The following is a 10224-nucleotide window of genomic DNA, read 5'->3' as shown; positions in this document are numbered from 1 at the left end:
GGGGCTTCTCTGATGACTGGGGCAGACAGGATATCGATACAGAGGTTAAGAACCGAGAAAGGCTCAAAAGTCCTTTTTACCGCTGCTGGACACTTTGGATCAAGGTGGTTGTGATGTAATAAGTGCAGATTTAGGAGCGTGCGGCTCTGGGGTACCACAGCCACGGTTGTGGGATGCCCTGAATCCTGTCTGTGGCCCTAGGACTCCAAAAGCACAAATCCAGAAGCAGCTTGGGCAGCTTTTCCAGAGTGAGACAAGAGTCCTCATCTTGATGTGAATGAGCGTCACACAGCAGAACTGAGGAAACGTGTGCTTGTGCCATAGACTTACCTAGGTGGCTTGTGTCTGCTGTGTGTAGTGTGTACAATATTTTTGTCTCCAAATATGTATATACACATGTATGTTTATAATACATAAAGTCTGTAAACAGACAGTCATCCACACTGCCCCGCAAAAGCAGACTATGCAGATGTGGACGGCGTCCGTGGATTTTGGTATCCGTGGGGGTCCCAGAACAAACCTCTCATGGATACCAAAGGACAGCTTTATATTATTATATATGTAAAATTATGGAAAGAGGGAAATGTAGGCAATGATCTAAGCAGAGTCAGGTCCTAAGCCCGTATAATCAAAGCTATGGTTTTTCCCATAGTCATGCGTGGATGTGAGAGTTGGACCATAAAGAAGGCTGAGTGCTGAAGAATTGATGCTTTTGAACTGTGGTGTTGGAGAAGACTCTTGAGAGTCCCTTGGACTGCAAGAAGATCCAACCAGTCCATCATAAAGCAGATCAGTCCTGGGTGTGCATTGGAAGGACTGATACTGAAGCTCCAATACTTTGGCCACAGGATGCGAAGAACTGACTCCTTGGAAAAGACCCTGATGCGGGCAAAGATTGAGGGCAGGTGGAGAAGGGGACGACAGAGGATGAGATGGTTGGATGGCATCACCGGCTGGATGGACATGCCTTTGAGCAAGCTCTGGGAGCTGGTGATGGACAGGGAGGCCTGGCGTGCTGCAGTCCATGGGGTCGCCAAGAATCCGACCCGGCTGAGCCACTGAACTGAACTGAATGGAAGCCTCCCTTAGACTGAATCACTACCGCTCAACACAGCTGAGGACCGAGCGAAGGCTAACCTGGTGGTCCAAGCCTGCCCTCCTCTGCCCCCTAGTGGTGGATGGCGAACTTGCTCCCAGGTGCATCAGCGGTCCCTGCATCATCACGTATCTTAAACAAGAGCATTCGCTTAGAGGTGTTATTCAGACAGACCCCAAGTCAGGCTGGGAGCTCGGACACAACTACTTCTTTTTTTTTAATTATTGTTATTTATTAACTCTTCCAAGGACCTGGATCTGGCCAGATCAGAAAAACGAACGTCCACGGAGACTCCGGACAAGCTGCTGGTCTCCAAGGGAATCCGCCTTTCCTTCCCAAGCACAGGCTCACGGTGGGCCTCTGCGTCACACAGAGGCTGCCAGAGAACATGCTGTTAACTGTGACCGCAGGAAGATTCAGTGGGGGGGACGCTACACCCCGCAGTGTGCTGACTGCGGGGCAAGAGTACCGTCATAAGGGATGAGAACCCTCGCATCTGAAAATACACACAGGGTCCAGACCCCCCTGTCTCATCCTCTCTACGGGTCTCCTTGGACTTTCGGAAGAGAGTCCGCCACCTTTCCGCCGCGGGACCCGCTTGCGATGTGGATCTCAATGGTGCTGCCGTCGGAACCTGGGGAGGAGGAAAGAGTGTCACGGGTCGGTGTCAATGTCCGGGAATGCCTTTCACAACTTGCACGGCCGTATTAAAAAGCGAAAAAAGAAAAATACTTAATACGTCCACCTACGCGGGATTAAAGCATCCCAAAGGACAGAGCAAACCCTACAGAATCATCTCGGGCAACTTGACTGATGTCATGACTGTATCCACCCCACTACCCTTGCCCTGAGACACCCTCAGCCAAACCCTGTGGACGCTGCAGAGCAAATGGAAACCGGGCCTGTTGACACCGTGCAGCTTTGGGGCCCTGGGACTTGCGCTAAATCAGGGGTCCCAATATCTCAGTGCTCTGTGGTCCTGGGGGGGGGTCACTTGAGCAGGGGGCTCCATGGTCACCTGGCCACCACTTGCACAATTCCAGGAAGTGCCCGGAGGCCTTCTGTTGGTAAAACTGAGAGTGGCCTTTTCACGGATGATGCCATGTGGCTGGAGGAGGGGGAAGGGTGTGGGGAGCAATCAGTGGAATCAAAGCCAGGCATCACTTGCCAAAACTGTACCCCTAGAGGCCCGTTTAATCCATCCCGATGACACACCTGCCTCTGGACCCTGTGGGAACAGATGTGAAGATTATTCTCTCAGGGCAGAAATACCCAGGCTTGCCTGCTGTTGTGCCAGGTTCTAGGGGGTGTGTGTGTGTGTGTGTATGAGGAATGAGCCACGGAAGACATAGGGAAGGGTGGCCTTTTCAACTGTGCATGAGACAGGTGACTCCCGTTGCTGAAAACCTCCAAATCCCAAATTCTCTCAACCTATACACCCTATGGACAGCTGCAGCCTGTTCCCGTCATGACCCTCTGCTCGCTCACAAACTTCAGGCACAGGCTTCTTTATACCCAAGCTCAGTCCTGCCACACGGCCTTTGCACGTCCCCTTTTCTACCTATGAAGCTCTCCTGATGTTCTTGTGGCTCACTCCCACACTGCACTCAAGTCTCAACTCAAATGTCACTTCATTCTCAAGGAGGTGTCCTGGACACCTCGCTAAAACTAGTCTCCTGCCCTCTACGGATATGCCATTGTTCACAGCACTTCCTTTTTCCTTTATTTTTTTAACTTTTTTAATTTCGATGACGTCCAACTTTTTTTTTTTTTGAGTCGCTTATGCTTTAAGTGCATTATTTTAAATTATTTCTTTGTAGTTGTGCTGGGCCTGTTGTTGCTATACGTGGGCTTTCTCTAGTTGCCGTAAGTGGGTTTGTTTTCTGTTGTGCAGAGCACGGGTTTCAGTATTTGTGGCTCATAGGCTGAATAGTTGGTGGCACACGGGCTTTGTTGCCCCATGGCATGTGGGATCTTCTTGGACCAGGGGTCAGACTGGTGTTCCTTGCATCGTAAAGCAAATTCTTAACCACCAGACCAACAAGAGTGCTTGTAGCAGCCCCATGACCACCACACGAAACCCCATGGTGGGCTGCGTGGGGAGAGGCGCTGGGAGGGTCCTCCCAGGGCAGGATGAAGATACGTCCGGGGGGCTGTAGGTCAGAGTAGGTCACACCAACAGGGATGAGCCCACAGAGAGCAGAGGAATTTAGAAGACGGGAGAGGGGGGGAAAGGCTCACGTAAACGGGCATGGACCCTGCAGCCCCATCTCAGGAGAGTCCAGGTTGCCCGTTGAGATGGTGGGAGCAGCTGTTTGGCTGGAGCGGAGAACACACTCCTCCTGGAGGCCAGGCAGTCAGTTCAGTTCAGTTTCTCAGTCGTGTCCGACTCTGCGACCCCATGGACTGCAGTCCCAATCTGCAGTTATTTTGGAGCCAAAAAAAATAAATAAATAAAGTTTCTCAGTTTCCATTGTTTCCCCATCTATTTGCCATGAAGTGATAGGACCAGATGCCATGATCTTAGTTTTCTGAATGTTGAGCGTTAAGCCAACTTTTTCACTCTCCTCTTTCACTTTCATTAACAGGTCTTTAGTTCATTTTCACTTTCTACCATATGGGTGGTGTCATCTGTGTATCTGAGGTTATTGATATTTCTCCTGGCAATCTTGATTCCAGCTTGTGCTTCATCCAGCCCAGCGTTTCTCATGATGTACTCTGCATATAAGTTAAATAAGCAGGGTGATAATATACAGCCTTGATGTACTCCTTTTCCTATTTGGAACCAGTCTGTTGTGCCATGTCCAGTTCTAACTGTTGCTTCCTGACCTGCATACAGATTTCTCAGGAGGCAAGTCGGGTGGTCTGGTATTCCCATCTCTTTAAAAATTTTCCACAGTTTGTTATGATTCACACGCTTAAAGGCTTTGGCATAGTCAATAAAGCAAAAGTAGATTTTTTTCTGGAACTCTCTTGCTTTTTTGATGATCCAGCAGATGTTGGCAATTTGATCTTTGGTTCCTCTGCCTTTTCTAAAACCAGATTGAACATCTGGAAGTTCACAGTTCACGTATTCCTGAAGCCTGGCTTGGAGAATTTTAAGCATCACTTTACTAGCGTGTGAGATGAGTGCAATTGAGCTGTAGTTTGAGCATTCTTTGGCATTGCCTTTCTTTGGGATTGGAATGAAAACTGACCTTTTCCAGTCCTTTGGCCACTGCTGAGTTTTCCAAATTTGCTGGCATATTGAGTGCAGCACTTTCACAGCGTCATCTTTTAGGATTTGAAACAGCTCAACTGGAGACCAGGCACCAGCTGGGAAGATGACTTCCAGTTCCAAAACCGCATTCCTGCTGGAGGCGCTTCACAAAGGCTTTGATTTCTCACAGGGTCACCCCACACTGTTTACCCTCACATCCTGAGCTCGTGGGAACTTGTGTGCAGTCTCTGTAGTTCTTGCAGAAAGACCATGGCCTGGAGGGTCACACAGCGGCTCATGATCGAGGTCTCAGCTCAGCGCCCACCCTCGTGACCTGACACTTTGGGGCATGCTCCACATCCTGTGGTTTTTTGTTTCTCCTAAGTTCTTGCATCCTTCGCTGTCCCCTAGGGCTCCACAAAGGAGACCCCTTCTTGCCACAACCACTCTGTGAGTCTCAGATGCCAACACCGTTGCAGATGACCCCTGACCCCCCAAGCCTAGTCCCGCCTGGGCTGAGCTGGCCTGCTGTCTGCACCGAGTGCTTTCCAGCATGTCTGCCTTTCCACGGGTTTCTCGTCTGGTCTTAGCAAATCCAACAAGGCTGTGGTGGGTGTGTACTCATTCTGCATCGGTGGCGTGTGAATACCTGAGTGTCCTTGCAGGAAGCGCAGCTGCTGGTGACCTCACAGTGCCCAAGGGCCAGGCCTCCTTCCTAGCAACTCCCGGCAGTGAGCCTTGCAAGTCCAGGCAGGCTCTTGGGAGCTTCCTGGCTCCGTGTAGACCTAGCATTCGGGGAGGCATGTCGTCTCTTGGGCCCTGGGCCATTGTCCTTGGATTCCTTGACATCTCAAAGCCCTAAATTGGCAACCCCAGCCAGGAGGTACGGAGCATAAGCTATAGAGAATGTGTGACACCTAGCCCTGCATCCCCTTCAAGCTGTGGAACTGCCTTCAAGGTTTAGCCAGTCTGACAGACTGGAGGCCCTGGGGTGTGTTCACTCCCATACTCCCTGGGCTTTGGGAACCCATGGAACCACCAGGAGTTATGTAGACCGCACGTGGGTGGCAGGAAAGAATCTGAGACACCAAGACGCATGAGACAGGATAGAAATGTGGAAGGTAACGGGGAAACATGGGAGAGAACAGGGAACTCTGAAGATCAAGGGAAGATTGTGCAAAATAGAACCATGTGGGGGTGGGAGGGGGAGAAAGAGGAAACAGGGAGTGGAGGCAAAGACAAGGTATTGTGAGAGTAACAGAATCGCAGAAGAGAAAACTGCAAGAGGGAGATGAGGGATGATGAAGGGAAAAGAGACTCGTGAGAAAGCGTGGCATCCTGGAGAGAAAAAGGAACTTTTGGGGCCACGGAATTGTGTCAGAGGATACAGAGAGATGGGCGAGACAGAATCGTGAGAAAGGGTGCTGTGGGAAAGGACACAGGAACTTGAGGGAGAGATACAGGATTGTCAGAACAGAAAATTACAGTGACCAAAAGGTATGCATGAAAGGGTCTGGCTGCTCGCCACTCAAAAGCCAATAAGCGGGCCAGGCTGGTGGAAAGGAAAAATTTGCTTTATTTCAGATGCCGGCAACTACAGGGCGGGTGGCAGACATCTGTCTAAAGGCCAACCCCCCGACAGGCAGAGGGTGAGAGCTTTTAGAGACAAAGTTGCGGTGGGGCGGGGGAGGCGCGTTACACGCAGAAGCAGTGCAGTTACCTTTGATAATCACCTTCACTGACTAGCAACACCATGGCTGTTTTAGGTGCAGATAATCTTTATTTCCCGGTGCACGTGTTCCCATGTCTTTGCGGTCAGTTCTCGGAATTGTTGCGGAGAAGGCAATGGCACCCCACTCCAGTACTCTTGCCCGGAAAATCCCATGGACGGAGGAGCCTGGTGGGCTGCAGTCCATGGGGTCGCTAAGAGTCAGACACGACTGAGCGACTTCACATTCACTTTTCACTTGCATGCATTGGAGAAGGAAATGGCAACCCACTCCAGTGTTCTTGCCTGGAGAATCCCAGGGACGGGGGAGCCTGGTGGGCTGCCGTCTATGGGGTCGCACAGAGTCGGAGAAGACTGAAGCGACTTAGCAGCAGCAGCAGCAGCAAGTCCTGGGTACAGTCGGGTCATCATGTCGTTAACGTTTCCACCTGGTGTGTTTTGGTATCTATAAGACAGCTCACAGGAGGTGGCTCAGAATATTATCTATAACCCCTTCAGAAAGAACTAAAGGTCCTGGTGTCTATGTGTTAGTCACTCAGTCATGTCTCTTTGTGACCCCATGGACTGTAGCCCACCAGGCTCCTCTGTCCTGGAATTCTCCAGGCAATAATACTGGAGTGGGTTGCCATTCTCTTCTCCAGGGGATCTTCCCGACCCAGGGATCAAACCCAGGTCTCCTGCCTCACAGGCAGATTCTTTGCTGTTTGAGCTACAGTGGAAATCTCACTACACTTAATGAGTACATTATTATTATTTGGTCTCCTTTGACTATTTTCCTTTGTTTTAGCATTTCTCACCTCTGTGATTAAACTGATTCTTTGACTAAACTTCTCCACCCGCAGCAGGCAGGCAAAGAACATGATGGAATAGCGGGCGGCAGTGGGCAAGGATCATACAGTCTTGCTTTGTTTCGTTACAGGGAAAGCGTGTTGTGGGAGAGACTGGTCGTCCTGAAAAGAGGGTTAGGGGAGCCCTGGGAGATTTTTGCATAAGAATGAATAATTTGGGGATGAATAGGCAGTTGTGGAAAAGAAAAAAAACAAAAATGAGAACAGAAAATCATAGAAGAATAAAATGGCAGAAGAACTGAAATGTGGTCGGAAACAGAACCCTAGGAGATAGAATGGTGATATGAGACTGACCACAGACAGCAAAGAGCTGTGGGAAAGTAAAATTATTCGGAAGAGGGATTCTGGAATGAAACAGAAAGCTGTGGGACAATGGAGAGTTGTGGGCAGGGCAAGGATTATGGGGAAGAAAGGAAATTGTGGGAGAAGTGTAGAGTTGGAAAAGACACGGGGTTGGAGGGAGAAGTAGGGAATTACAGGGAAACAGAGCTTTGTGGGAAACACGGGATTGCATGGAGAAGGAGGAAGAATGGAAAAGCAAGGGATTATTGGAAAGATGGGAGGGCTTGGGGGAAATCGTGATTCTTTACAAAGATGCTCCTCGTATTTTGAACTCAAGTTGTCATCAGGAATTATACAGAGATCCTCTCACTGTGAATCGTCGCCACAATCATGAAAGTGAAGTCGCTCAGTCGTGTCCGACTCTTTGCGAACCCATGGACTGTAGCCCAACTAGGCTCCTCCATCCATGGAATTTTCCAGTCACTAGGTTACTCCTATGAGCAAATGTACGTGTTCTGTCTCCGCTCAGAAACCTTAACTGACCTTTTGCTGGCCCCAAGATAAAAATGCAGAATCTGTAAACACCCCTGGATGGATCTCTTCCCTACCTGCCTCTCTCCAGCTTCCCACCACCAAACTAAATGCAAATCCAGCCTTTATTTATTTATAAGTCTTTATTTCTAAGTTGCCACATGATGCTTCTCAGAGATGCTCACACCCCAGCCCCCACCTCAGCTAAAATAGTGTTGATTGGGTTGCAGGCGCTCAAGGAATATTTGTTCAAATTCAGTTGCCTTTTCTGTTAAGTGGCGAGTAAGTGCCAGACACCATGTTAGATGCTTAATGACGAAGGCTCGGTGGAAGCATGTCGGCCTGGAAGTCAATCCTAAAGTAGCAGATAGAGGCTTAAGGATATGATAAACAGGTCAAGCTTCATCCTAACAGTGCAGACAGACGGGGAGAGGCCTAACCGTACTTACCACTTCGAGTTTCTATCTCTGGGTTTTTCTCTGACATGTAACAGTATTTTCTGTCTTATGAAAGCAAAGTGGCTGGAAAGGAGAAAGGAAACACGCCCGAGATTAAGGCAGCCTTATCTCATTTCTGAGATTACCACTTTATTCGAAAAGGCCCCCGGTTCCTGAGGGTTCTGGCCTCACCGTACAGCCTGTGGTATAGACATAGGGGTCTTGTATATGGGAGTCATTCTCTTTGCTGATTTTTACCCACATCTTTAACTGTGGTGTTAGAGAAGACCCTTGAGAGTCCCTTGGACTGCAAGGAGATCCAACCAGTCCATCCTAAAGGAAATCAGTCTTGACTTCACTTTCACTTTCAAGCTTTAAAGAAACATTATTTGGGCCTTAAACTAATACTTTCATCCTCCACATCAGTTGGGTTAATGGACATAACCCCAAATTAGACGAAAAGTGAAACTGAAGTCTCTCAGTTGTGTCCGACTCTGCGACCCCACGGACTGTAGCTCACCAGACTCCTCCGTCCATGAGATTCTCCAGGCAGAAGATTGGAATGGGTTGCCATTTCCTTCTCCAGGGGAATCTTCCCGACTCAGGGATCAAACCCACGTCTCCAGCATTGTAGGCAGACACTTTATCATCTGAGCCACCAGGGGAGTCCAAATTAGATGAACAGGAGTTTAAAAAGAGGACCAATTTGAGGACCACAGTGCGAGAGTCTTGAAGAGGACAGAGTGGAAAAGCCAGTGACAGGTGACCTGCATTTCTTCTTAAATGCCCCCGGATGAAGTGGACAAACCAAAACTGCACATAAAAATCTCCAGAGGTCAGGTCGCCTACTGTTCATTGTCTTACAGCACACGTCAGCACCGGATGAGAAGTGACCGTTTATCTCAGACTCAGAATGTCATGCACCCCAAGGCAGAGCTAGTGATCATTAACACAAGGCTACGGTGCTCAGTCCCTAGGTGGGGAAGATCCCCTTGAGGAGGGCATGGCAACCCGCTCCAGTATTCTCACCTGGAGAATCCCCAGGGACAGAGCAGCCTAGCGGGGGTGACAGTCCCTGGGGACGCAGAGAGTTCAACAGGACTGAAGCCACGTGGCACGCAGGCAGAGGAAAGGCACCACACTCACATTACAAGGAGAGGTGAGTGAGGAGCTGCAAGATTAAGGTGGTCCCTTTCCACTCATGCCCTGAAGCTGGTTCCAGAAATCAGGGTAGAGAGCCTCCTGGTCATTGACAAAGGAGTTCCTGGGGAGCCTGGGGCCCCCAACCTAGGCCTGCCTCTACCCAGAGGCTCTTACCTTCAGAAAGCAAGCTCAAGGCCTCATCGGAAGTGTGCGTGCCACCTGGAAGCTCCTTCTTGGGAGTGGGGCCTTCCCCGGGCTCGTGGGGGCCCCCGGGGGAGGGGGGAGCCCCCTCGGTGGCCGAGGTGGTCATCGAGTCCCACTGGATCTCCTTGCTGGGACCTGGAAGCGTCAGGCGGCAGCCCGTCCAGCCATAGAAGGCCAGGGACAAGAGGAAACCTTGGGCTGGATTCAGGATCCCCTGGAAGGGAGGAGAAAGAGACGGCATATAAGTCAGGGCGCTGACGGGCATCGGGGCTCACGGGGGTCACTTCGGTCCACAGGGCTGGCCTCAACTGGGGCGCACCCTGTTGGCTGGTTTGGGGCAAGAGAGAGACTGGCTTGGAGGTGCTGAGCCTTCAGAGATGCGTGGGAAACATAGGAGACAAGAGGGGTGGAGAGGAAGGTCCCGGGCATCACCCCAGCGATGTGGGTTCTCTAGAATGCTTTATATTTATGGACAGTGTTCCAAGGGATACCTCCAGCTCTGTGGCTTTTTCAGTCTGCAACACTTCTTCCAGAGAAATTCCCAGATATTCTTAGTCTGCCTAAAAAGTTTGAGACCCTTGCCAAACTGACTTACCAGAGTCATATGCGTTTAATAATGATGGTAACACTGAATGCACACGCATTTCATTGAGGACACGGTGCGCCTCTCCGCTTGTCTACTTGCTAAGTAGTGGGTTGCCAGGCCCTTCTCCAGGGGATCTTCCTGACCCAGGGATCGAACTGGGGTCTCCTTC

General features: G+C 50.2%; 1 protein-coding gene across 1 annotated transcript in view; it reads right to left on the bottom strand.

Moving 5' to 3' along the window:
- Positions 1 to 1635: 1635 nt before the first annotated feature.
- Positions 1636 to 10224, bottom strand: part of LOC129641151 (G-protein coupled receptor 143-like) — a 29224-nt gene continuing 20635 nt past the window's right edge. The window contains exons 8-9 of the mRNA XM_055565933.1: positions 9440 to 9683; positions 1636 to 1730 (exon numbers count right to left, since the gene is read on the bottom strand). Of these exons, the coding sequence (XP_055421908.1) occupies positions 1636 to 1730; positions 9440 to 9683 (339 nt within the window). The remainder of the gene's footprint in view (positions 1731 to 9439; positions 9684 to 10224) is intronic.

This window comes from Bubalus kerabau, unplaced genomic scaffold, assembly GCF_029407905.1.
Source record: "Bubalus kerabau isolate K-KA32 ecotype Philippines breed swamp buffalo unplaced genomic scaffold, PCC_UOA_SB_1v2 scaffold_78, whole genome shotgun sequence".
In the NCBI taxonomy this organism is placed as follows: domain Eukaryota; kingdom Metazoa; phylum Chordata; class Mammalia; order Artiodactyla; family Bovidae; genus Bubalus; species Bubalus kerabau.
Note: the sequence above shows the minus strand (reverse complement) of the source record. Positions and strands in the feature narration are given on the sequence as shown.